Source organism: Peromyscus maniculatus, chromosome 5 (assembly GCF_049852395.1).
Source record: "Peromyscus maniculatus bairdii isolate BWxNUB_F1_BW_parent chromosome 5, HU_Pman_BW_mat_3.1, whole genome shotgun sequence".
NCBI classification, from domain to species: Eukaryota; Metazoa; Chordata; class Mammalia; order Rodentia; family Cricetidae; genus Peromyscus; species Peromyscus maniculatus.
In genome coordinates, this window is record NC_134856.1 from 119,297,957 (window position 1) to 119,325,946 (window position 27,990).

Here is a 27,990-nt window from a genome sequence, read left to right on the forward strand (position 1 = left end):
GATCTAGACTATCTTCTTAGGTAACTTATTGGTTTGTATACTCAATTGACAAGGGCAGGGGTAGTATGTGCATGATCTAGACTATCTTCTTAGGTAACTTATTGGTTTGTATACTCGATCAACAAGGGCAGGGGTAGTATGTGCGTGATCTAGACTCTCTCTCTTCTTGATCATACTAGAGGAAGAATCTTCCTCCAAAACTTCTTTTCCTCCTTTCCCTTCTCTGACCCCTCATACCTAACAAACACACCTATGTGTCTTTTAAAACCATAGCTCTGAACTCCCTGATTCAAAAACCTTCCAAGACTCACTTCCTACTTCCACTAAAAAGTCCATTTCATTGTTGGCATTCTGAGTCATTCATTTCTCCAGCTTTATCTCCCAGCTCCAGTGCAGTCAACAGAACTGCTCTCTCCCCTCCCAACCCCTCATTGTCCCTTCTATAAGCCTCAGTAGTATTGACTCGTGACCCTTGACCATGCCATTTGTACGCTGAGTTGTATTTGAGCTACTTGAGTACATTTCTCATACAGACCCTTTGAGTCTCCAAGTTCTTGGGGGACAGAAGCTATACATGATCCATCTCTCTACTTCCCTGGCACCAGGCAGAAGACATGCATGAACACAGAAAAACTGCTCTGATGGGCTGAAATGAATCAAGGTGTTCCCAGGCCTCCTGATGAGGGTTGCTCAGCCAGGCCAGTGGCTCTGAATTGCACAGGCCAGGCGGGTTCAGCAGATTGTTTCGGGGAACTGCTGATTTTGGAATGATTGTTTTAGGGCACATATAAAGGGTACAACAAAGGCAGTGAGGCTGGAGCCCATGAACAGGAGAGAGTGGCTGCCCAGTGTCATCCTTGCCCCCATTTGGGGGCCGGAAGCTATCACCCAAGCCCTATGCCATGTCTGCATCGCCCACATTTGAAATACAGTGACTCTGCCTGACACAGTCACCTGTTAATGACTCTCATCCCTCACATCCAGTGGTGAGCTCCGCACATCCATCTGTAGACCCTGCAGAAAGCAGATTACATGATGCACATCTGCTCTTTAATGGTGTCCATGAAATCAACAGGGCGCCCAAAGCAGACCCCAGGCTGGGCAAAGTGCGGTGTGTTCTAAAGCTTCTCTAACTCGGTGCCAGCTTTCTCTAACTCTTATCATCGCATTCTTTCACAGCCCAAGGGGAATGTGTTATTTAAACATTTAAACCACTTTTATTTTGAAAAGAGATTAGAAAAAAAAATCGAATGATTAATTTCTCCAGTGGCTCTAAATTTAGGCAAACGACTGGAAACTCAGCTGAACTGTTGGGGGACGCTGTGTGCCAACAGGGGCCTGGTTCACAGCTGTCCTGAGCATCACCCAGTACCTGGCATGTAGGAGAGGAAAGTTCTCATGTAAGTTTTTAAGTGAAGGAAAAGTGAGTTAATGAATACATCCTTTTATCTCCTCCAACAGACTACAACAGCAGTGAATTAAAAACAGCCTGCAAAAAGCATGAGCTTTATGTGAGCTTCCAGGACCTGGGATGGCAGGTGAGTCCTCAGAATAGGGACAGGCCTTGATGGGTACCTTGTTCATAACTCACCAAAGGCTGCCGCCATCAGCTTCCGGGATGAGTTGATTCTGGAATCCAAGCTCTCAACTGCTCAGGCTGCTGCTGGAGTAAGGCAGGACAACCTGGCAGGCTGGTGTACTAAGCGCCCTGCCCCCTTTATGGGCTCCCCTCTTTCCTCATTCTTTCAAAACGCCAGACATATGTATTTATTTGGACATTTAAGCAACTTTTACTTTGAAACAGGATTACCAAAAAAGCTGATGATTAATTTCTTCAGTAGCTCTACATCGGCTCACTCAAAGGACCAACATGTTTGACTCACCCCAAGCTCAGCTGAATATGATGAGAAATGGGAAAAAATAGTTGCTCTGTATGTAGGTGGCATTACTTAGACAGGGACATAATGGGATCCTGCAGATGACCCTTTGGGTCTAAGTAGACATGATAGATCCTGACCTACAATGTTTTAACTGACCATTTTCCAGCGGTATGATGACGCAGGAGCAGTATGTGTTCACTAGATACAGTGCTCTGAGTTTTGAAGTTGAGTCTTTCTGGGCTTAGAGTCTCCTCATCACTGGACATGATGTGTGGCAGCAGCAAGCTGCAGTGCCCCGACAGCCCCAAGGTGCACCGTGCTAAGATACAAGGCTCAGTTTTTTAGGTGTAGCGTGGGCATTTTCAACTGGTACTTTTTTGGGATGTAACCCCATCCTAAGCCAAGAAGCATTTGTCCATCAAGCCAGCCACAAGCGCAATTCCAGACCTAACAGGTTCATAGCAGCTTGGAAAGACTGAAGACTCTAGGGTCAGACCAAGCAAGTTCATCCCTTAGCTTCACTTGAATGTGAACTTGGGCAATTCCCAAACCTCCCTGCATGTCCCCACTGTGCACCATGATCAATGCCTTCTCTGGGGGCCACTGAGAGTGCAGATGATGTAGGGGTGCCTGGTGACCTTTCACGGCTTCCTTCTGCTTTATCTCCAGGACTGGATCATTGCACCCAAAGGCTATGCTGCCAACTACTGTGATGGAGAGTGTTCCTTCCCACTCAATGCGCACATGAATGCCACCAACCACGCCATTGTACAGACCTTGGTGAGTGCCCTGACTTGGCTGTAAGTGGGATCGAACCCAGATCAGGTGTTATTTCTAACAGTGCCCTCTCCCGTTTCTATTTTGGGACAGGTTCACCTTATGAATCCTGAGTACGTCCCCAAACCATGCTGTGCACCAACTAAACTGAACGCCATCTCGGTTCTTTACTTTGACGATAACTCCAATGTCATCTTGAAAAAATACAGGAATATGGTTGTGAGAGCTTGTGGATGCCATTAAGTCAAAGCTGGTTGTGGGGGTGACTCTGCCTTGGATTCCTAACTAAATCTGCCTTAAAACACATGAAGCAGCACAGTGAAGTGGGATGATGACTCTCTGGAAGCATCTCCTGCTGGTGCCTTAGCCCAAGGGGGGTTTTATGAAGACCTTGCTGATGACTTCCCCAGTTCATAACCGAGCAGTTGCTCGTCTGTCGGAAGTTGTAATGCTTTCAGTGCAGGCCTGGGAACTGCAGAAACATGCCTGAGCTCACTTCCTTCAGTCCCACCCAGACTAATTTTAGCGTTTAGACCTAGCTGTTTGTGGTGTAAGTAGAGAATAACCTCGAAGGAATATTAAATATCCCCTGGCTGAAGGACCAGCTGGTTCAGTAGCACTCATCAGTGGGAGATTGTGCAGATAACAGACTGGAGGGGAAGAGAGAGCTCTATCACTCCCTTCCCAGCAAGGCCAGCTCACCCAAGACCTGCATCCTGGCCATCAACATGCTTTGTGGAGGTGCCTTTTGTCTGTGGATGCAGTTACATGTTTTTTGTTGACTCTTGGTGGTGTGAAATGTACTAATTTTATTCAAAACAATCTGTTGCATTTCTACACCTCCCTCCTCCCTTAGTTTCTGAATTCTTTACTAGAACCCAAAGTAGACAGACCATACTTTGTGGTAGGGCCATGAGCATCTGCAGTAGCCTCCCTCTAAACCATGTAACAGCAGAAAGTGATTCTGCACCTCTTAGGCAGACTGGCTGGACAAGCACATTAACATCAGGAACACTGGCTCCAACACACCAGCTCTTCTAACTCTGTTCTTTGCCTTTTCCCTACAGTAGTATTCCATGGCTCAGGGCTCGTCTGCAGCAGAAACCCACAGAGGAAGGGCCCCTGCCTCTAAGAATGGGTTTGTTGAGATAAGCATGCCATTTGTGAACCAAAACCACGATTTCCTCTTGTAGAAAGTAAGACTCAGATTAAATCTTAGAATATTTTTTAGATGTCTTTTTCACAATCATGTACTGGGAAAGCCAATTTCATACTAAACTGATTAAATAATACATTTACAATCTGTAACTGTACTTACAGCTTTTTTTGTAAATAGAAACTATAATTTATTGTCTATTTTATATCCATTTTGCTGTAACATTTAAGCAAAGACCAGACTTTTTCTTTAAAAAAAAATTTATTTAGAAAGTATAAACCAATTGTACCACTTGAGTTTTCTTTTAATACAAGACTCATGATGCAAAGCTGAAGCCACTGTGAGCTGGGCCTCAAGAGCTGGTTTTCCAGGACAGCTGTGACCCACACACGATTAATAATAAATGTCCGGAATGGGCTGGCGGGGTGCCCTTGCTGCTCAGGAGTAGATGTCTTGTTTCTAGTCTCCTTACGATACGTTCTGTGCCAGGTGTTGAGTTCACCTGCTCATGGAAGGTGGGTGAAGGGCTGGGCACAAAGTGCTTCTGAGGACAAGCACACAATGGCAAAGACAGACAGACAGGCGCGAGCTTTGCTGCATCTCTGCAAGGGTGAGCGCAGCAATGTCTAATATCCAGGACGGTGAGAATTAGAAGGAGCTAGTGCGACATCCAACCTTGGGCTGGGGCAGCCCTGCCAACTGCGGTCTTTGGTCTTGAGGTCAAATGAACCCCACTGCTCATACATTAGAAGGTCAGCCTCCTTGAAGGTGGACATCATAGAACAAACTGCTGAAAGGACTTAGGAAGTGATTCAGAGCTGTTGCTAGGAAGCCCGAGTGGGGCTGCAGAGTCTCCCTGGGCCTGCCTGGGCAAGCCCATCGGGCGCTATTGCCCCAGGAGGCAAACAGAAAGGTGAGGACCCACTGTGTGGCCTTCCCACATCCTCACTTTCCGCAGAAGACATCTACACCTCCCACCTTATGCAAAGCAGACAAGAGGATCCTTTGAACATCCATCAGAAGTACCATCATTATGGCTCACCTCTCTCAACTAGAGAGGCACTAACAGAACCAGGAACCCAACAGTGGCTACAAAAGGTATCTTCAAAACTCTGTGGATTTTTGTTCTGTTTTAACATCTCCAAACTATGGACCACCACGTTATGAAGTCAATTGTGACCTTCAGATCAGAGGGACATCATCATGCCACAGGCCACCTTTCCAGAATTCAGACAGTTCAAATAAACCTGCTTTTAGATGAGGCATTTCCCCACATCCCTCAGGAGCCAACAGAGTTCAGCAATTTGGTTTTCCTTCACAGTATTTTAGTAGCAAGGGAAGCCAATTTAATTTTGTCAAGAGAAGGTTATAGGATGAATCGCCACTGAGAATATCTGCCCAGGGACCGTGAGCTATGATCAGAGAGAGGCAATCACATCCGTAGTGTGCCGGGGCTGAAGAGGCACACACGGAGACACTACACGACTCAGTGCAGTGGGCAGGCGGCTCTGCATCGGATGCCACTGCTATGCACTGGGTGCATGAAGCCAGGGTCCTGACGTCAGTGGGGGCTCCTAGAGTTCGTCCTTTGCCTGGCGCAGGACGAAGCTGTGCAAGGAGTTAAGGTCTCTACCTCCATTGTGCTCGCCCACTTTCTCACCTCCGCGGAACAGCAGCAACGTGGGATAGCCTCGGACCTTTACAAGACAGAGAGAGGAAGAGAGCACTTGAAATCACACCTACAGTGTTCCTGGGAAATGGAGTGGCAGGGGAGATGGTTCCTTCCATCAGTAAAGCGCCGCACACGTAAGTATGAGGACTTGAATTTGGAGCCCAGCACCCTATAGAAACCAGAGCCTGGGGTGCCCGTCTGCAGTGCCAGTGTTGGAATGGAGTGGAGGGGTTGAGATTGGCCAGCCCAGCCCATCAGTTCTGGGCTCAGTGGAAGACAAGGTGGACAGTGACTGAGACAGACATCTGATACCAACTTCTGGGAGGCCACACATCTATGAGCACATAGGCAAGGCTGGGGGTTCGGTGACTAATGTCAGTAGTACAGTTTGATTGGGGTACGGATGAGGCCCTGGTTCCATGCCCATCATCCTCACACAAGAACCAATAATAGCCCATAATGTCCATCATACGATGAGCTCAGGACAAAGGCACCAGTTAAACAGACTCACTCTCTAGCCATGGCCTTTTCCTAGGGTGGTTTAGATGTCTAAATTTCTTTTAGCCCCGTCCTTCAGGATGCTTGTTTATAACTGAATGCTGAGCCCTCTGGTGGTTAGGACAGGGCACCAGGCCGCTCCTGGGCAGGCAGGGCCACGATGGCAGGAGCACACCTCTCAACACCTGCCACCTGAGTACTGTACAGCTAGACCCAGCAAGGCCTCAGAACCTTCTCTGCAGTACAGGAGAAGGCTGGCCTTTCAGAGAGTCCTTTGTTTCTCAAGTGGCACAACTCAAGATACAAGCCACTCTCTAGAGAGGGCTGGACAGTGAACTCATTCCCTGCTGCCAAGTGACAGTCCCCCGGGGTGCTGATCCACATCTTCAGTTCGCCTCCCCGGGAGCGGTACCCACCGAGTACTTGCTGCAGACATCCCGCTCAGCAGTGCAGTCTACTTCTGCAATGGTGACCTCTGCCAAGCCAGGGAATTCTTTTCTAGAGAGCTCCTCCCAGGTAGGAGCCAGGTTTTTACAGTGGCCACACCTAGAAGAGAACAGGGGTGGCTGTGCTGAGATCTGGGTCGAGATCATTCTGTTTCACCTACGTGACAGTCACAATATCCTCAGAATCCACACCATCGAATTCTCCCACAGGGTACACGTGGGCCCTTCCCTTCCTGAAAAGAAATTCAGAGTCATGCCACATTTGGTAACCTGACAGCTTCAGAAGGAAAGGGGGATTCGGTGCCCACTTCCGCACTATGGTGACGGGAGGAGCAGGGGTGAACGGGACAGACAGTGTAGACTGGGCTGCCCTGGGTGCAGATGCCTCGACACCTGGGCCACTTCCAAGAGGCCACAACCAAGTCAGGCCCAAGCCTTGCCTTCTGTGCTGACAGTCACTGTTTCTGTTCTGTCCTTGCTCACAACAGGAGGGTCTTCTTTCTGCACTGTCTGTACGGCCTGAGCGGTTTTCTAAATAAAAAATAACTCTAATGGCATTACGCGGTAACATTTCCTTGTTGTTGTCTCTTCTCTTTGTAATCCAAGCTGGCCACCACCTCACAGTGCTCCTGCCTGAGCCTCCCTGGCGCTAGGATTTCAGGCACGGATCACTATACCAAGCTGCCCAAACCAGGCGTCATGTCCTCATTAGCCTCACGCTCCTGAGTCCACGGAGTGAAGAGCTGCTCAGAGTGGCCGAGTGGCCTCTGCGTATTTGGGTCAGTCATCTAACACTCTTCCACAGACTCTGCTTCTTCAAGTGACTGTCGTACTTATGAAGACAAAGTGTTGTTGCAATTTTACAGCTAAGGAGAAGAGGTTCTGGGGTCTCAAAAGGACATGCAGCATCCCGGCCATTCCTGGAACCTATCTACCGTCCTCCGGAGCTGGGCTATCTCGGTCTCAGTTTGCTCTCCATCCACTCTTACTCTGGTCCCTGAAGACCACATGGCAGGGAGGTTCAGGTAACTAGGTCACGCACTGAATGGCTCTAAGAGAAAGCTGAGCTCTCCTAACTTTTTATACGCCCATCCCAATTCACTTTCACATCTGTGCCTAAGGAGATTGAGCTTTAAAGCAAATTAACATTTTTTTTTTTTTTTATTTATAAAATAACTTTCGCTTGACAGGGTACAGTGGCAGTACTCCCTGCAAGACAGCCTGTGTAACTGTGACTCCAGCCCATCAGCTGGAGAACATGCTGTGTGACAGGGTGCTGGCCCAGTGTCGAAGACGGCCACTTACCACGGAGCATAGAACTTGATGAAGGTTATTCCTTGTGCAATGGTGTCCTCAAAGTTCTTTTCAGTGAGTGCCAGCACAGTGCCCTTCAGGGAAGGAAGGTCAATTTAAAGACACCGATTAAAAGAGAACAGGGCAGAAAGATGGACTCTAGCCAGAGCCATCTACAAGTTATATGCAGGGCATCCAGAGCTCTTACTGAGCAGACACACTATCATATCACGGAGCTGCTGGGGGTGGGGGCAGCAGGCCGAGACAGACCTCCCAGGCCTCTGTTCTGCCCATAATCAGCCCAGGGGCTTCAAGTACAGGCCCTATCCTCCAGGGCTCTGCAGCATGGACCGGTCCATTCTAGGCATAAGCCTCCAGCTCCCAAGCCTGCAGCCCAAGATGCCTGTGGATCTGCATCAGCTCACATGCCATTTTTCTCTGTCCTGCTTATCTTCAAGCATTTATCTCTTCTAGCCAACAGGAACCTAGCAGCACGGATGTGACTGTTGGTTTTAATCACACCTATACCAATGGACTAATTTTTCTGGTGTGCAAAATAAGTGTGAGTACGGCGTCCAATGCAGGCTGGAGAATTTCACACAAGCATTTTAAAGCAATTCTATCTTGACAATTCTTCATGGGATCTCATCGGTATTTAATAAAAGTTCAGCAGGCCAGTGAGGGTGCCGTTGTGGGGCACTGATCACACAGCTCTGTGGGCTGTTGGAGACTCCCAGACTGAGTGGGCCGCTGCAAACACTACCATCCTTATGTCCACAGTAAGCAGCCGCACTCGCTGAGAGGCTGGATTAGTGATGGAAAGCTTTGTTAAAAATAGCCATGGTGTGCGAAGAAGGCACTCGCGGCATGTAATTACCCTGTTAGGGATGGCCATCATGACACACATGTTCCTCTGACATCTGTATGTGGTCACACTTCTTAAACCAAAAACTTCAGACTGTCCGCAACCAATAAGGAGGACAGCTAAGGAACAGGTCCCTGTGCTTGGAGGAGGCTCTTGCTGGCCCACTAAGGGGCAGGAGCAACTGACACCATGGATTTTTTCCAATTTCAATGTATTGGGTTTTGAGTGTTGGCCCCAGTGAGTCTCACCCTCTCTGCACACAGTGGGTGTTCAGTGGGTCACTGCCCTCATCCCAGGGGACAAGGCCATGGCCCCCAGGGCCTCACTGTCAAGGAAAGAGCTCAGTGGTGGAAGCTAAGCAAAAAGGTCCACGCATTTCTCCGGGGGTCCCTATGCCAGAGTCCAGGGTTTGCTCACGTGAAATGACTGGACAATTTACAGAGTACACACACATCCTCCCATGCACTTTAGCTGGTTCCTGTCACTCAGTGCGGACCTCCTGCTCTGGTCCCGAGTCCTGTGCTGCCTGCCCACGGTTTTGTCTCTACCCTCACACACACACAACCTGGAAGCCAGACCCAGGCAACCAAACTTGCTACCACCCACACCCCCTTCTTACCTGTGTTGAGTATCTGCTACCACTGGCCAGAAACTCCTGAAATCTGAGTCACCTCAGACCCCTCCTTCCCTTGCTTCCTGCTCCCCAGGAATGATCCTCACTGGAGTGGGATCCTTAGGCTCCCCGCCCCCCACTATCTCACCCCTACTTTGGGGTCACCTCGTGCTTCAGGGCCCAGAGCAACAGTTCTCCTCACCCCAGCAGTTGCAGGGCATCTTCCTGAAGATGACCTGCTCAAACCTGCTACGTCTCCTCCCTCCAGCTCCCATCCCTGCCCCTCTTGGGCACCCACTGCACCATGGAGCTGGTTCCTCTCAGTGCCTTCCTGCCTGGCTGGGGCTCTGCTCTGAACATGACCGACGGCTCTGTCTCCCAACTGTATCTGGCTCACCAGCGCCCCCCTCTGGCAACTTTAGAGCCGTCAGTTCTGCAAACACTTGCTCATCTCTCCTCTTCTCTGTCGGCTGGCCACCCTGCACACACGCTTGTCACAGCCTCGTGACACCTGCTCATTGTTTCCTCCAGAGACCCTGCACCCTTCACAGGCTGGAAAACAGTTATAAGGGTTTTTGTTTGTTTGTTTTCCTGGCAGCCTATGATAGGACCTAGAATGTGCCTGAAGCTTGATAAATGCAGAACTAAAAATACGAAAAGTCGAAAACCCAAGATCCCTTGGGGCTGGAGACATGGCTCAGTGGTTAAGAGTGCACACTGCTCTTGCAGAGGACCCGAGTTTGGTTATCGGCACCCACACTGAGCAGCTCAGAAACGCCTGGGATTCCAGGTCTAGGGGATCAGATGCCTCTGGCCGCTGCACACACCTGCACATACACACATCTGCCTATATACTGAATTCAAGTAAGAATAAATCTTAAAACCCAACATCTGGAATGAATAAGGGCAGAGGCAGCAGAAACAAGTGAAATATTCTGTGATCTGGCTACCCTTCCTGCTGCAGATCTCCCAGGAGCCTTTGCTACAGGGTCATAGTAAAATGTCAGCAGCCAGTTCTGGGGTCAACGGAATGGGGCCAGGGCAGCGGGAAAGGCTTTGCAGCGAACCTCATGTACACTGTCCCCAAGGAACCAGGGCAAAAGGACCAACTCTGGAGGCCTTTCACACCAAGTGCCTTCTCCTCTCAGGATTGTCTCACATCCACCTCAGGTTTCTTTGAGGGAAACCTCTGCTGACCTTGACCATGCAAAGAATGTAATGTAGATGAGAAGTCATTTTGCAGTGAGAGGACTCTGTAGGGAGGCAGGACCATCTCCCTCCACCTGACAGACACCCACCTTGTCACCTGTGGGCTCAGCATCCAGCACGGGGGCCTCGGAGGGCTCAACAGTCTCTGCAGCCTCCTCTGGATCCCGCAGCTGCGACTCCACATAGTCTCTCAGTGACTCCAAGTCTCTCTTTCCCTTGTACTGATCCACCTGTCCAAGACACAGGCCACGGTGATGCCATCAGCCTTCAGTCACACGCCTCCCCCAGGTGAGGGGTCTCAGCTCCAGCTCTGTGTCTCCTGTGATACCTGCCTGCTCCCACTTAGATGGGAAATTAGATTCCACAACACCCACCTCCTACCCCTGCACACACCCCACCCTACCCCCCGCCAAGCTATACATCATCAGAGTCTCAAGTACAGGCTAGCCATCCATCTGCCCTACTTCCTTGAGAATTCTGAGATGCTGACCATGGGCAAGGCATGGAAGAGAGGCAGGGACAGACCCCCGCCGAGAGCAAGCATTACTACAGTTCCCAGGCCCGGCAGGTCTGTGTTCATACCACAGCACAGGTAGGTGTCTAATTCCAGTGAAAACCCAAGCTACCAAAAATGCCTCAGAACAGTTTGACAAATGTCAGTTTTCCTATCTACTACGTCTTATCTAGTTAGGGAAACACACATACTGCGTTCCACATACACGTTCCTCCAACAGTGGACAGCAGCCATTTCCCATACTGTGAACTCCCAGCAACTCAGCCACGATGGCTAGTGGAAGGATTATCCCCACACAGCTCACAGGGGCTGAAGACATACCTTCTTGCCATCTCGAAACCAGAGCAGAGTCGGATAGCCTCGAACCTGGTTTTCTGAGCAGAGTCCGTAGTGCTGTGTGCAGTCAACCTGTGAACCAAGTACAATCAAGCACCCAGTAAGTTCCTTCACAGCCTTGTAAAAAGCATTATCAGACAATTTATACTTGGGAAAAAACAAAACAAACCAGTTTTACTCCAGATTCCATAGCATCTGTGGCAGCACCCTGCAAGTTTTAGAGCAACTTTGCCTGGAAGCCACCCCCACCCTCACCCCCACCCCCACCCCCACCCCTGCTAACGGCACATAGTGACACGAGTTAAGATCCAGGATTCATTTGAATTCAATTGAAAATGGCAGATTTAGAAGCCTAGGAAGCCTGACACCTGGGGAAGGGGTGTGAGCCAGGCTGCTGTGAGGAAGACACTCACCCGGGCAGTTCCTGGTGACACGGAAACCTACTGTCACTCAGTTCTACAGTTTCAGATCAAGGCAGGGGGCACAGTTCAGTGACATGCGTGGGTCCCTGCCGTGTGATTCCTGTGCATATACCCCCCCAAGTGTGTAGAGAGAAGTTTCTGTGTCCCACCCAGCCCCATGATCCGGCCAAATCTCTCCCGCCCACGGTCCCACAGCCGCTTATAATCACTCAGGGGCTTATATTAATTACAAACTGTATGGCCTATGGCTCAAGCTTCTTCCTAGCTAGCTTTTATAACTTAACCCATTTCCGTTCATCTCTGTCTTGCCACGTGGCTTCGTGGCTTCCCCATGCTTTCACAGCTTGCCTCTCCTGGTGGCTGCTCGCAGCGTCTGCCCCGCTCTCCATTCTTCTCCTCTCTCTCCAGCTCCAATGCCCCGCCTAACCTTATTCTGCCTCACCATTGGCCAGACAGCTTTATTTACCAACCAATCAGAGCAACACATATTCACAGTGTACAGAATGACATCCCACAGCACAAGTGGGAGCAAGTAGGTCATGTTTAACAAGAACATTTGGGAAGTGTGGCACTATAACTTGTCCAAGTGACAATTACAGTAGCTGTTTGTTTGGGTAGGAACTGAACCCAGGGCCCTGTGCGTATGAGGTAAGAACTCTACTGCTGAGCCACATCCCCTGCCTTGTTGAAACATGTTTATTTTGAGATAGAGCCTCAATAAATTGCCAGAGCTGGCCTTGAATTTGTGACCCTCCTGCCTCAGACTCCAGAATAGCTGGAGTGAAGAGACCTGTAACATCAGGCCTTGCTCAGATTACTTCATGTAAATCAAGATTCTGCTTGCCTGATATTTTTACAAGCATTATTTTTAAAAATTTTACCAGCATGAAAATTAGCCAAGCAGAGCTAAGCTGGTTTTTAGTATGTCAATAAAGGATTTAAACAGCATTAAGCTGTAAGACTGCAGTGAGAGCCATTAGAGTGTTAAAATGAAGTCCGGGAAGCTTTAGGCTACGTCTGGGAGGGGCACAAGCACTCTCCAGGGTCCTGTCTAAAGCAGCCCGAGTGCCCAGCAATGAAGGCCTCTCACAGCTGCTGCTGCTCATGCCTACTTCTGCTTAGAGCCTGGATAAATCACTTCCCATAATACCCCACAAAATCATCTGAGTAAGGACACAGAGGTTGGGGCAAGACAGAATGCAAGGTGACGTGCATTTCCCCACAACGCTCCATGACTGAAATAATCACAGCATACAACAGGGCACTGGGAACACAGCAAGCGGAGAAAACCCATACAATGCGCAATGAGAACACTGCTGACTGACTCAGCATCACCCCACCCCAGGGGCCATGCTAAGCAGCCAGCTCTCATCTTCTTGACTACACAATTCACCCTGTTTCCCTTCTGCAAAGGGGGATCTGAGGGGAGACATCTTGACCAAGGCCAGCCTGCCAGGTCTACCCAACCCTGAGGTTCTGCTTCTGACTATCATACCCAGATACACAGCTCCACTTCTGCATGCAAATAAGCCCTGTGGCCAAGTGGAAAAAGGAGATTTTGTTTTGAGGAATTCCATAAAGAGTGGCTGGTGAGTGTCAGAAAATCAATGAGATTCAAAATACCCAGTATCCCAGGAGCTGCTCCAGATAGTTCCAGAAAACCCGGACACACAGAAGTTGTTACACATTACTTCTGGCTCCTCTGTCTGAACAGTTGGAAGGAACTGTGGCCAGCAGTGCAAAGGAGGGCTCACCATGAGGAATGCCTGCTCTGAGCCTGTATGAGTGCAGAACCCAGGACCCTTGAAGAAGGCTACTGGCTGAGCTCTATGGACGTCCAGCGAACTTTCTACAAGGCTCTACCCCCTATCTTTATATAGCTTTAGGGCTGCCAACTCAGAATTGGCCATCCCTTCAGAATAAATCAGCCAAGGCCATAATTTATCTCCAGGCTGTGGAAAAGCCAGCAGACTCCCAAACCAGGCTGCCATCTGTGAAGGCAAAATGAATCGTCAAGTGGCACACTACCTGGAATAATTAATAAATCAAGTTTTTGACTTTGTACACGGAATGAATAATGGGCTACTCTGCTAATTAACCCAGCCCAAAGCAGACCGTTTGCAGTTTAACAAGGGTTTGCACTTACCTTGCCAATCTTGACAGTGTCGGAATGTTCGAGGCCCAGGGCCAGCTGCTCCCAGGTCGGAGCCAGAGCTTTGCAGTGACCACACCACGGAGCGAAGAACTTGATAAAGTGGTCGCCTGTAGGGAAGGCCGAGGCAGAGAGGGAGGGGAAGAAGTGTTGAGCTTTTCATCTCAAGAGACCAGATGCTGAACTGAAGAATACAGCCCTGTTCTCTTGCTCACAGATCTCAAGCCCTGCTTGTAAAAAGGGACTCGCCGCCATGTATGTTTATATTTGAGTTCAAAACAGTAACTCAAAATCAAATTTGCCATCTCTGAAGGGTGACAAAGAACCAACTCAGACTGAGAAAATTGGCAGAAAGGTAAAGAACTGTACATTTACCCTGCCTCTTTTCCCACCCTAACGCTACAAGTATAAATGAGGTCCGCACCAACAAGTCTGACGAGGGAGGAACCAGACAGTGGCCATCAGTGCGGCTCCAATCACAATCACAGAAACAGACATGCAGAGTCACTAGCAGCCAGGAGGCCTTCCAGCATCCCAAAAGCATATATGGGAAAAACAAAACTAGGAAATGTGTGAATCCACAGGAGATTTATTTAATCAGAGTCCAGAGTCCAGACTGCGGGGAACTGTGCAAGTCCACAAACCAAGTGCTCAGTAAATAACTGAGCTGGAAGAAATGCTGGAGACCATACAGATCAACAGAGCCTTACACAGACAGTCCCAGCCTTCAGTGAGGTTTAAACAAAAGGCATCTGAGATGCATAAAATCCAACATAAGCTTGGAAGAAAAAAAGAAGAAGAAAAGCAGTAAACTGAGCCATGATAAGTCAGATGACTAAAGTCTAGTGTTTAGTAACACACACCTGAGCTATGAGGCCATAAGGAAAAGCCAAGGGCCCACATATAGGGCAAGTGCCTTCCTTTGGAGAGAGAATGGGAGAGCGGCCTGGGATGTGGCTGGTGCACAACAGGCTTTCTGCACTTACATTATATTTTGCCAAAAACCAGGTTAAAAAACAAACAAACAAAAAACAATAACCCTCTGGAATGTTTTTAAAAAAAAAAACAAAAAACAAAAAGCAATCAAGTCCTCACACCATTATTCTCTGGACACTGGAGATTTTTATCGAGCTGTTCTTCTTTACATAGGCTGACAGCAACCCCCAATCAGGAGAGAAGCCCCAGTGGATGTCAGGCAGTGGGATGGTGACCTGCCACACTGATGGCTGAGGCTATGGTCTTCTTGCTATGACAAGAATGCATTTCAGGGAATTGGTGAAACACTTGTTGGAAATTATGAGCAACTTATCTTCACGGCTAAAACCAGACATGTGGAGTACTAACCCTGGGCAGCAGGATGGAGACTGAATCCCCAGAACCCAAGCATCTCTGATGGGAAGCCAGTGAGGGCAGGGAGCCGTGACTGCCTTTTGAGGAAAGAGCCTCAGTGAGCCCTGGAACACCACAATGTGGGGTCTGCGGGGTGTGTCCTGCAGGAGACACCTGCTCTGGGTAGGGCTCGGCTGGATTGTGGGAGACTATGTCAAGGTGATTCGGGTGCACATTCTACGCAGACCTAGTTTGACTTCCCACTAGGGGAAACACCGAGGTGCCATTGCTGGAGTGCTGGTATAGACTACATAACTCATCCGAGCAGGGCTGGAAGCCACCAGGAGAAAGTATTTGAATAATACAGGTAGTGTGGAGGAGGCACAAGCTTCCAGGGCAGATACAGGTCTAAGTTCTTTTTCACAATGTGTACAACCCAGTCTTCCAGGGGGGTTCTCTCCAGGGCAGCACTTGATAATGGAGCCAGCAAGGAAGCTGTGTTTGCTTTCTAGCTATACGTGCTTGAGCCAACTTCTGAAACATGTCCACTGTTAACAAAGGGAGACTTGTGTTTTATTCACTGTAGAGACTGTAGGTAGATCTTTAAGAGACCAATTCCAAAAAGTGTGTATACAGAACATCTAATTTGATTCATAGTTGTAACAGTCCAACTACACTGTTTAAACAAAAAATGTGCTTGCTTCTGCCTCCAGCCAGTTAACACGTGACTGGCATTAATAAAGACTTTCTTATCCGAGGGTGCCGTGTGCACTGAGTGTGCTCACAGCTTTAGCAGAGGTTTAGGCAGGTAGGCCTACAAGGATGACAGAGGAGGGACGGTGTTACATAAGAGCACGCTCATTAAGCAACAGTCCACTGGTGCTGAAGAGACACCGGGAGTCGTGACTAGATGTTGCGATGAGCCCTCACACAGCAAGAGGAAAAGCCAGCCCAGACCCACGGCCACCAGTTCCATCCTTACCTTGAGAAACATGCAGCTGAAAGTTGTTGGCTGAGAGTTCATACAACCCCTGCTTGAGCTCAGGGGCCCTGGGTGGCTCCGCTTCCGGCTCTGGGGTCTAATAAGAAGCAAAACAACCATCTGTGAGTTTGTCCTTGAGGATGGCGTTGATGCAGGGAGGTGTGCCTGTCCCTGTCTGGAACAGTCCTCACCTGTCTATCTCACGCCTGTGCTGAGCCAGGCCAGACGGGAACTCACCTCCACCAAGTACTCCAGGTGCGTTAGCACCAAGCTCGCCCTATAGAGCTGAGGCTCCGGAGCAGCCGCCTCCATCCCAAACTCAACCAACCAAACAAGGTGAAGTCTGCACAACCCCAAACCCTGCCCTCTTCTTGGACCTGGTCTGAGATTCCCCATGGGATTCAAGGTAAATTTCCAATGAGAGGCTCCAGACAGGCAGGCGCTCAAGACACAAAGAGGGAAAACCAGGCACAGCTAGAGGCGAAATCACAAGGGAACAGGTCCCCTGACCCTCGGTTCGTCCTGGGGGTGGGAGAACATGGGAGATGCCACCAGAGTAACAAGAATCAAGAACCCAACAAGCCATAGGAAGCAGAGGACTGGATGGGATGGCTTGGTGAGCTAAACCTTAAGACAGCAACTCACACGACAAGGTTGGGGACAGAAATTCACAGCCAGCACAGCAGCCAGTCCTTACAGCAGGTGACACATCCCAAGAACAGTGCTTGAAATCACGGAGAGAATCAAGCCCCGCATCTGCTGCTTTTCCTGAGTATGCACGCCTGTGACAGTTTAATTTGTAAATGAAGCACAATGGGAGATCTAATAATAACTAGTGATAAAATAGAAATCACAACAACATACTATAAAAAAGCTGTTTAAAGCTTGTGAATTGGAGAGAGCCCTTAGCAGCTCTGGCCTCATTCCCTTCACACCTGGGAGGAGCCTGAGCCAGCCCAAGTCACTTCATCCTTAGAACCATGACCATGAGGCTGAGATCCGGGAGCCACAGCGCAAGCCCTGAGCCACTGACACCAAGCCAGGCATCACGGGCAACAGAGGCCCAGACAACCCCATCAGGTGGCATGTGCCAGTGAGGACCAGAAGCCATGAGGTTTGGAGAACAGGAAAATGGCCAATGTCAGAAACAGATGTGTCTCCCCAACAGGAACATACAGCCGACTACCATAAAGAACCAGAGGAGGACCTTCACAGTATAGGGGACAGGGAGAAGCTGAGTTTGATGCCGTTGAAGGAGAAATGAGATTGGGGCAGCAAATGTTACAGGCCCTGGTGGAGTTCCAGTGCAAGGCTGTGGTGGTGTTGTGTTCCCCAAAATATTGTGTATCCTAATAAACTTATCTGGGGTCAGAGGACAGAACAGGCACAATATTAAACATAGAGGATAGGCAGTGATAGCACACACCTTTAATCCTAGCATTCCAGAGGCAGAAATCCATGTGTTCAAGGATATAGCCAAGCATGGTGACTCACACCTTTAATCCCAAAAAGCGAGCCTTTAATCCCAGAGTGTGGTGGTAGAAAGCAGAAAGATATATAAGGCGTGGAGACCAGAAACTAGAAGCATTTGGCTGGTTAAGCATTTGGCCTGGTTAAACATTCAGGCTTTTGAGCAGCAGTTCAGCTGAGACCCATTCCGGATGAGGACTCAGAGGCCTCCAGTCTGAGGAAACAAGACCAGCTGAGGATCCGGCGAGGTGAGGTAGCTGTGGCCTGTTCTGATGCTCTGATCTTCCAGTGTTCACTCCAATACTTGGCTTCGGGTTTGTTTTATTAATAAGAACTTTTAAGATTCATGCGACACAAGGCAGTAAATACTCAACAGACCATAACCCTTATAGATGCTCTGTCTTGTAGAGGTCCTCCAGACAATGACCACAGACTTTCCACAATAGTGAGAGTGGGGAAGGAGGAGGTATGGAGGGCCCACAGCACAAGTGAAGCTTCCCACTTTCCTGTATGTGTGGAGTCCACTGAACACACAGTATTCCAACAGTAGGAAGAAAGGACGGGGGATGTAACAATCAGGGTTCAGCTGAGCAAAGCAGGCCAGTGACACAGAACACATGGGTTAGAGACCACAATTCCACGGGGCCCTCTTCACCAAAGACAGCCTAGAGAGGATGGCAGTGGAGAGGACAAGGGAAATCAAGATGAGATCAAGGTCAGCAGTCACTTCATCATAACAGTCCCTGCAAATGTGTTTACTAACACAGATGCCCAGAGAACCCCACAGAGCAAGATGCCACAGAGACAAAAGCAGCCAATCTCCCAGCTGAGAACGTATCTGCTCCCGAGGCTGAACAGGACAGGGCTAAGTGGCTAAGATGGCATACCATCTCCACCAACATCCGGTTCAGTCATCCATCAAGAATAAACGAATATAAATTTTTTTTTGTTTGTTTGTTTGTTTTTTTGTTTTTCGAGACAGGGTTTCTCTGTGTAGCTTTGCGCCTTTCCTGGAACTCACTTGGTAGCCCAGGCTGGCCTCGAACTCACAGAGATCCACCTGGCTCTGCCTCCCGAGTGCTGGGATTAAAGGCGTGCGCCACCACCGCCCGGCTACGAATATAAAATTCTAGCCATAAGAAATGAGCAAAGGGGGCTGGAGAGTCGGCCCAGCAGTTAAGTGTGTATTGTTTTTGCAGAGGGCCCGAGTTCCGTTCCCAGCACCCACTCAGGCAGCTCACAGCCACTTGTAACTCCAGCTTTGGGCCTCCAGCAGTCTTTTGATCTCCAAGGCAATTATACTCATGTGCACATGTCTCCACACAGATATATGCATATACATAATGAAAAATAAAAACACACATACTTTTTAAAAAGAAATGAGCAGAAGACCAGGGCTGAGAACCCAACGCCCCTCGACTCACACACTCAGCCTTGCTGAGCTGCCTCTGCAGCACAAGCATTTTAATGTATTTATTGTTTGGTCATGATAAATATAGTTTTTAAAAAGCCTGGTTTTTCTCAATACATCTTTCAATGTTTTTAAATTGCTTCATATCTAGTCAAGCTGAGATTTTTAAGAACTTGATTTTTCATTTAAACAAAAGTGTATGTTCTAGTTGTTTTCTGTTCTGTGATGAAAACCATGACCCCAAACTAACTTGGGGAGGAAAGGATTTGGCTTATAATTCCACATCACAGTGAATCACTGAGAGAAGTCACGGCAGAAGCAGAGGTCATGGAGGCTGCTGCTGACTGGCTTGCTCCCAATGGCTTGCTTGGCCTGCTTTCTTACAGAGCCCAGGACACCTGCCTATAGGTAGCGCTGACACTTTGTGCGCTGGGCCCTCCCACGTCAATCACTCACCAAGAAAATGCCCTACAGACCTGCCTACAGGCCAATCTTATGGAAGCATTTTCTCAGTTAAAATTCTCTCTTCCCAGATTAGCTTTAGCTTGTGTCAAGTTAACAAAATCAAGCAAACAACCATGACATTGTCTACACTACAAATTCAACATCCTTAACTCCAACCACAAATACTCCAAAATCTGAATTTTTGTGAGCAAGTACCTGTAGTTCATTTTTGATTCTTTGGGGCCTGCCACCCAGCTCCCAAATAAATACACAGAGACTTATTATTCTTAGGTCTCTTATGAATAATGAATGCATGAATTTGAATGCATGGCCTTAGCTTGGCTTGTTTCTAGCCAGCTTTTCTAACTTAAATTATCTCAATTCTCTTTAACTACATTTTGCCTCTGGGCTTTTTACCATTCTTTGTTCTATATATCTTTCTTTCCTTCTTACTCTGTGGCTGTCTGGGTGGCTGGCTCCTGGCATCCTCCTTTCCTCCTCCTTTTCTCGTTTTTCCCTCTTATTTTCTTGAGCCTAGATTTCTCCTCCTATTCTCTCTGCTTGCCACCCCTGCCTAGCTATTGGCCGTTCAGCTCTTTATTAGACCAATCAGGTGTCTTAGACAGGCAAAGTAGCACAGCTTTAGAGTTAAACAAATGCAACATAAAGAATGCAACATGTCTTTGCATCATTAAACAAACATTCCACAGCATAAACAATGTAACACATCTTCAACTAATATTCCACAACAGGTACCACAATGGGGAAACCCCACTGGCCTCGTGTCACAGACTGAAGTCAGAAAGCAGGCACACTAAAAACACTGAACAATAGTTACCTTTGGGACATACATAAAAAGCACATAACAAAACTATGAAACAACGAATCTCATGTTTAGACTTGGGACTCCTCCCCAAGCCATCCCATTACATAGATGTGAATGTGTCAAAATACAATCCCCCCCACTCCCACCCCCAGCACATGCACACAGACACAAATTAAATAGATAAATGTAATTTAAAAAGAGAAGAATGCTCTATAGAAAGACCACCTATTTGGGGTTGGGAGTATGGTTCGAGTTAGAATACCTGCCTTGAGTCAAGGCCCTGGGTTCAATTTACAGTGCCTCAAAAACGTGCATATCTAAACTTTTCCACCAGAAAGCGTGCTGCCACTGTCGTTCTTCCTGGGGGATCATCTGAGAGTCTCTGGCTCAGAGACACTAAACATGAAGCCTAAGTGACTGGTCCTGGCAGGCCACAGGGCAGAGTCCACCAGTCATCTCTCTCCTACACTGATGAGGAAAAACCCTCCAGACATCTGTGCCCTCCCAGCCTGTACTTCCCAATGGGGAGGCAGGCCTCTACATACATCTATTCTCTTTCTGACACCGTGTGCAGGACAAGGCATCACATCAGTAGGCCTCTTTGGTGCAAAGCTTATTTTAAAAGTCTTTTTGAGACTGTTACCTCCTCTTTAAAATTTTCTCCCTTACCGCACACCTACCCCTCTGAAAAAGAAACACTTTCATAGAGAAAACAATGCTGTTTCAATCTATATGAAAACCCCACCTGTCCCTGCAGCTTTCCAGCATGAAAAAGATGCAAATCCACCGAGAAGCTTGTGGCTTCTGGTTACCTAAAATGAATGCAGTCTCCAGGCAACTCCTCAACTCTGTGGACACAGTAATGGAGGTTTTAAACGTGAGGTATGGAAAGGAGGCGAGTTTCTGATGAGCTGGGACATCCCCAGAGTCAAGACCATACCCGGAGAGGGGCACACACCCTTGAAAATGGCACCAATGAGAAGTGGAGCTCAAGCCAAGTGTCAGGACCCCATGCAGCCACAGACAGCCTTCCCGTCGGCGCACAGCTCCAACACAACAAACAAAACAGCCCCAATGAACTGCTCTCCCTGCAGCTGCACTCAGTACTCCTGATGCTCGTGACAATCACCAGAGCGGTGAAACCAGGGAATGCTGGCTACTTTTCCAGTCCCACTAACACCACGCCACAAACCATCCAAGTCCACCCACCCTTATCTAACCACCCATAGACAGAAGGACAAGGAATTGTGCATGATCATTATGATTTAGAACACAATGAAGGCTTCCACGTCACCCTTAGTAAGTAACACTCTTACAGTGTTCTGATGGGACCTACACACAGGGAGATGCAGGAAAAACATAGGAGCATCTACTAAGAGCTTTACATCATTAGTAAAGCCAGGGCAGGCCTGGAAAGCTGAGGATTGAGACGCAAAGGAAGAGCCACACTATGGAGATCCAGTGGGAGCAAGCCCAAGTGAGCTATGTGAGCGGGAGCTGGAGAATGAAGAGACAAAACACTGGCTTGAACAGGAGACTCTGTTCTGGACCCGGGCTCACCTGACTCCAGGTGGCCCAAGCCAGCCACTGGTACAAATGCATGGTTGCTCACTGCACTCATGTCAAAGTGACTTGGTGGCTATGTTACAAAGCAAAAAGTGTGTCTGTGTCCTGAAATATTGACAAATTACATTCCCCGGGGACGGAGGCAGGAGGGATCAAGAGGAAGGGGAGACAAGGCCGACAAAAAAGGCAAAACTGCACTTTTGTACATGTTCGAATAGTCTACATGAAGAAACTGTTTTCAAGTTATTAGCAGTCAGTTCTAGGAAAGGTGCTTAAATAAAAATGGAACCTGGAGACTGTGGGAGGCTCTCCTCCAGCCTGGTAGTCCTGCCTTGTCTTGAATGGCATAAGGAAAACTGAGAAGTAAACCCACAAATCTGAGACGACCCCACCGTTGGCCAAGGACAGACAACCATGGTGGTTTGCTATAGGCAAAGGACAGCTGCAGCTTCAATGAAAGAATTCGGGAAAGCAGATAATGTTACAGATGGTCTCCATGACAAAGCCATGTGAAACAACCTCCAAGGACTGGGAGCCGTCTTGCCCCAGCTGCCACCTAGACAGCTCAGAATGGAGTAGAAAAACTATGATAGCTTACTCAAAATTTAACATTCACATGAAAAATTCATAGAGCTGGTCGGGCGGTGGTGGAGCACATCTTTAACCATAGCACTCGAGAGGCAGAGCTAGGTGGATCTCTGTGAGTTCAAGGCCAGCCTGGTCTACAGAGCGATATCCAGGACAGGCACCAAAACTACAGAGAGAAACCCTGTCTCAGGGGGGAAAAAATCATAGAACTCTAAGGAAATCATGGTGAACTACTTACAGGAAAAAGTATACAAATGAAAGGTAAAGTTGTTCAGCTACAGAAGGAGCAAGCAATCAGAAGCAAGAGCAAGTATGGTGGCACACACCTATAACCCCAGCTCTGGGGAGGTAGTGGGTCGGGGGTGGGGTGGGGGTGGGGGCTGAGTTCGAGGCCAGCCTAGGCTACACACTGAGAAACAGAGTGAAGTAAACAGAGCCACCCGAGGACTTTAGATAAGGAACTGAAGACTGTTAGGAAGAATCCATATCTCATTCTTGTCCCAGGAAACCAAGAATAGTTCTTTAAGGGATCAGTATGATGGACTGAGAAATGTACAGTTGTCCTGACAACAGGATACACCCCGCAGAGGTATCCAATGAACATGCTATGGCAATTCCACCGTTTGCTTCTTTTAAGGAGGAGGATTCCCACATACTCAGTACCTTGTGTCTTGTACTTAAGAGAACATGCTCGGATGTTACACTGTGTTTCCTGAGCTCCTCTGTGCTCAGTAAACTCATTCGGTAACGTGAAGTGGCAGCGGCTGAGAGGAGCCACTTACAACTGCCTAAAGGACTGTAAACCTCTGGGCTGTGAAGGGAGGGAGGGGGGACACTCACAGGCGGCTCCTCGTTCAGCGTCTGCAGCATCCAGTTTTCCAGTGTTTCGAAGTCTCGAGGGCCCTGGTACTTCACCGCTTCCTGGCCAGGCTTGAAAAACTTTAGGCTGAAAAAAAACATCAACAGGTCAGGAAGAGCAGACGTTTAAAAGTTGAAAAGCCGCTCTGGGTTGAGCGCAAACCCATGCAGTGAAACAGTAATGGAGTCAGGGACCTATCTGCCACTCAGATAAAGCTTCAAAGGGAAACAAAGCCGGTGTCGCAGGAGACAGCATGTCCCCATGCTCCCGAACTTTCACACACTTCTGATGTTCCTCAAGCGAGGTGAAAACTTCCGGATGGATGCAGGCTGTGAGTTAAACCTGCCTTCAGTATTTCTCCCAGGCATGGCCTTGTTAGTATCCCCTATCTATCCTTCCTGGCCTTGGGCTGCTGTTCTGCCTCGCTGCTCCTGCTGCCTGTCGGCCTCCCCTGGGCAGCAGCAGACAAAACACTCTTCTGCAGTTGGTGTGTCTGCAGACCACTGTGGCAGATGGACACCCAGTCACTGATGGATCCCAAACATCAGGGCACTCCAGCTGTTGCAGCCCATCTAGAGTCCCTCACACTCCCCATCCATCCTCTCCCATCCCCATATCTTCGCTTGCATCCCCACGGAGCAAGAATCTTTTCTATTCACTGGCCTCTGAGGATTCTTCAGAGATGGGGGAACAGTTCCTCTGATGGTGACCAAAAGACATCACCAGAGGATGAATTTCACACACCCTGGTCTTGGACCATTCCACTCAAGCCTAGAAAAAACTATATATTAAACAGGTGGCTCCTGTCAGAAGGAAGAGAAATGCAGGCCAGGGCTTGCTAGAGTAAACCTGCCGACCGAGGAGCCCTCTAACGCCTCTCAGCAATGATGTGGATTTTGTGAGGCGATACAATGTTCAGAAACAGATTTTTAAGTTAGGATGTGCACAGCTCGGATAGGTAGGTGGAGTGTCACAGGCAGTGTGGGCGGCAGTGACACAATACGACTGGCCTGGCATCCCATAAAGCAAAACAATTCATTTCCTATAGTTCCGGAGACAAAAGTCCAAATTCACAGCGTAAGCTAGCCAGTGTCTATGGTGGCTTTCTGGTTCCCTGATGGCGCCCTCTCCTTGGGTCCTTATGGGGCAGGAAAGCCAAGAGAACTGTCTGGGGCCCCCATAATAACATCCACTTCCTATACCAACACATTGGGGTTTAGAATGTCAGGATGTCTTCCAAGACTCGAACATTCAGCCCATTAGCAGATAGGTAAGTTCCCTTTAAATGAAGGCTTTCAAACAGAAGCCTTAAAGTGAAGTTCCATGGCTCTACAAGGAAACCACACTCTATGGTGGAGTTTTCCAAAGGCAGAGGTAGGAGGCTAGCGAATCTGAGGCAAGCCTAGGACACACAGTAAAAGCCTGTCTGAAAAGAACGGAGGACGCTGCTCCGCAGTAGAGGGCTTGCTTAGCGCACACAAGACACTAGGCTCCATCCAACAGCACAAAAGAAAGGGGGGAGCAGCGCATTGGCTCGAGCTGGCCGTTAGGAGAGCAGACTGGCCTTATGGAGAACATATGAGCAGATGCCCGGCGTCCTCAGGCACTCTGAGACAATGAACCTCAGCTTACAGCAGGTTTACCCCCTCACAAGCACATCCTAAGTTAAAGCCACAGTAAGCTGAAAACAACCACTTAACAAACATCCCACCCAGCCTACTAAGCACTCAGAGCACACAGGAGCCTCAGGCGGGTAAAGTCACCTGACACCAGAACAGTGTTCAACGTCTCCTGTAACTTACTGCACCGAGGGCCATGAGTGGAATGGCTGTGGGGGCGGGGGGGCGGGGGGGGGGGGGGGAGCTGCTTCTGCCCCATCCTGAAGGTGAAGGTCTCAAGCCAAACTACCATGGGGCTCTACACAAGGAAAAGCTAAAGTCTAACGGATCTAGCCACTATCCTGTTCCTGCAATGAAGAACATATGAAAGCTAGGCAGAGGCACACACTCAGTATCCCAGCACCGTGGAGCCCGAGGCAGGTGAGTGACCCTGAAGCACAAGGTCTAGGAGTTGAGTTCCAGGTCATCTTGGCAACACAACGAGAACCCGTCTGAAAAGAAAAACCACCCGGCAATAAAACCGAAGTCTAAGAGAGCTACGGTACGTTGTCGTAATTCGAAGATCATCTGCACCCGCTACAGGGCCTCCTGCAGCTCCGGCAAGGAAAGCTGGGGTCCCAGAGATGTGGGAGCCGCATGTTCCATGTCTCCACCTCCCTCTCCCTCTTGGTAAGTGCCTCTCCACACCAAAGTGCTGCAGAACAGGAAACAGATGAATTCTCAAAACACCAGAGAGAACCAGGGCTTAAACTCATTTTGTTGTTGTTTCTTTGCTAAAGTTAAAATATAATTAAGATCTAGCCTGTTTGGTGTGTGTGTGTTGGGGGGGGGGCTCTAATTTGATACACAACTGAGCAAAACAAAAATCTCTTGTTGGATTAAAAGAATCTTTCCACGCTTAAGTCTGAGGTTCTTCCTTAGTAAGTTGGAAGGACCCCGGGAGGGCTGGAGAGCTGTTACAGACCTGCCCATTAGCCTGCTGCCCCAGCTTTAATTCTCAGTTGACATAGGTAAAGAGGTCGTGGATGGAGTGAAGGCTACTGGCCCCAAGTTCAGGCCCCAATTTGTCTATTACAAACTTCCGTAGACATGTGTGTCTCCTGGTGATCTGTGTCTCTTCCTGTGAAGCTACAGAGAAGAAAATCCCCACTTGGGCATCACTCTGCACAGACTATTACAAAGTATACCACCATAACTGACATGCTAGGGGTTCGATTGTGACCTCCAAACAGAGCTATTAAAAGCCTAACCCAACCTGAGGATGTGGCCTCACTCAGACCCAGGCCTTCACAGAGGTCAATGTGACTCGTGACCTCACAAGAAAGGGACATTTAAACACACAGATGTGCAGACAAGGTCAAGGATGTAAAGAGTTGATGGGGATACAGTTTGGCTCTGAAGTCTCCCAAGGGCCCATCCATCAGAGGCCTGTTCTCCACAGTGGGGCTGCTGGGAGGTGATGGGACTTTTTAAGAAGCGGGCCTAGGGGACAACTCAGGTCATTGTGGGGGGTACACTCTTGAAGACTATATTGAGGCTATGTTGAGCTTCCCTTCCCCGCCCCCCCTTCCTTTCTCTGCTTGACTGACAGTCAGTGCTCTATCTATCACACTGCTATGACCAAATGCCACCCTGCTGCAAGCCGGAAAGCAACAGGGCCAACTGACCCTGCACTAAAACGTACAAAACTGTCCATCAAATAAGCCTTTTCTCTTTTGAGAGGGAGGGAACTGAGACAAAGTTTCACTCTGGTTCCATCTGGCCAGGAGCTTACTAGTTACCTTTCCTCTGAGTATCTTGACTGTTCTGTAAGAGTAACAGGAAGCCGAGACATCAGCAAACCTGAGAAGCCAGAAAGTGGCACAAAAAAACCAAGGAGGTTTGGGCAGCACCTTAACCATACTCCAGCCTCCAGACCTGTGAGGAAATAACTGCTGTTTTCAGCTGCTGGAGACCAATACAGGTGCTATCCCCACTCAGGCCAGCCCTGCTCAGCATTTCCACCCAAACAACGATTCTTGCCTGCCTCAAAGAGACGATCTATACATTTCCCTGAACATGGCCAGCCATCTCTCGGGGCTGGGAAGTCCAAATGGCTTCCCTCTCTAATCCTGTACTCCATTTAAATGTGTCAGGACAATGTTTTTAAAGCCTATATTCTGACACAAAGCCAGAGCTCGGGCATCTATCTCCAGCCATCTTCTGATAAGGCTCTGCAGCACTGTTTGAGATGGGACTGTCTGAAAGGAAGTAAAAGCACACACAGGTACACCCACCTGCCTCAGTGCGGCCACCCCGCAGCACTCTGCCTCCTGCGTTCTGTGAAAGCCAAGACCAAGCAAAAGCTTGTCCTCGGTCACTTCTGCAAGCCCCAATCAATATGGGGTCCCTCTTGGACCACATTCACTACAGTCTAGGCTTATTTCCATTTTCTTTAAACACACACACACACACACACACACACACACACACACACACACACACACACACTCTGATTTACTCAGGAGGACTAGATTTCTAAATGAGTCAGAATGCAAAATGCAAGGTGTTTTTAAATTTGTTGGTGGCATCCATGGGGTCCTGATGTTGCAGTACACCTCCAACTGTAGAACCCTGTTAAGCTTCCGCAGTGGCTAGTTTTGTCAACATGACACAATCTAGAATCATTAGGGAAGGCAGTCTTGGTGAGGGACTGTCAGAGGAGGGTGACCAGTGGGCATGCCTGGGGGGAAGGGGTTGTCTTGATTACACTGATGTGGTAAAAACATGCTCACTATGGGTGGCCCCATTCCCTAAGCCAGGGATCTTGAACTACGGAGTAACCTGGCTGACAATGAGCCGGCATGCATTCTCCCTCTACTTGACTGTGGATATGACTAGATCCTCCCTCGACTCGACTGTGGATGTGACTAGCTGCTTCAACTTTTATCCACCTTGATTTTCCCACAATGACAGTCTATCTATCACCTAGCATTCAGAGCTAAGATAAACTTTCTCCTCCTCTCATCTGCTTTAGTTGGGTAGTCTATCACAGCAACAGGGAACTAGGACAGCTTCCCTCTC

The 27,990-nt window shown here is 48.7% G+C and overlaps 2 protein-coding genes across 2 annotated transcripts in view; one reads left to right on the forward strand and one right to left on the reverse strand.

Moving 5' to 3' along the window:
- The window catches only part of Bmp6 (bone morphogenetic protein 6), a 151,395-nt gene extending 147,430 nt beyond the window's left edge, over positions 1-3,965 (forward strand). Inside the window, exons 5-7 of the mRNA XM_006972781.4 lie at positions 1,462-1,538; positions 2,550-2,660; positions 2,751-3,965. Of these exons, the coding sequence (XP_006972843.1) occupies positions 1,462-1,538; positions 2,550-2,660; positions 2,751-2,900 (338 nt within the window). The 3' untranslated portion in view covers positions 2,901-3,965. The remainder of the gene's footprint in view (positions 1-1,461; positions 1,539-2,549; positions 2,661-2,750) is intronic.
- Positions 3,966-4,055: 90 nt separating this feature from the next.
- Positions 4,056-27,990, reverse strand: part of Txndc5 (thioredoxin domain containing 5) — a 29,724-nt gene continuing 5,789 nt past the window's right edge. Inside the window, exons 3-10 of the mRNA XM_006972782.4 lie at positions 23,290-23,395; positions 16,145-16,241; positions 13,828-13,943; positions 11,245-11,331; positions 10,499-10,639; positions 7,735-7,817; positions 6,400-6,529; positions 4,056-5,510 (exon numbers count right to left, since the gene is read on the reverse strand). Coding sequence (XP_006972844.1) covers positions 5,388-5,510; positions 6,400-6,529; positions 7,735-7,817; positions 10,499-10,639; positions 11,245-11,331; positions 13,828-13,943; positions 16,145-16,241; positions 23,290-23,395 — 883 coding nt within the window. The 3' untranslated portion in view covers positions 4,056-5,387. The remainder of the gene's footprint in view (positions 5,511-6,399; positions 6,530-7,734; positions 7,818-10,498; positions 10,640-11,244; positions 11,332-13,827; positions 13,944-16,144; positions 16,242-23,289; positions 23,396-27,990) is intronic.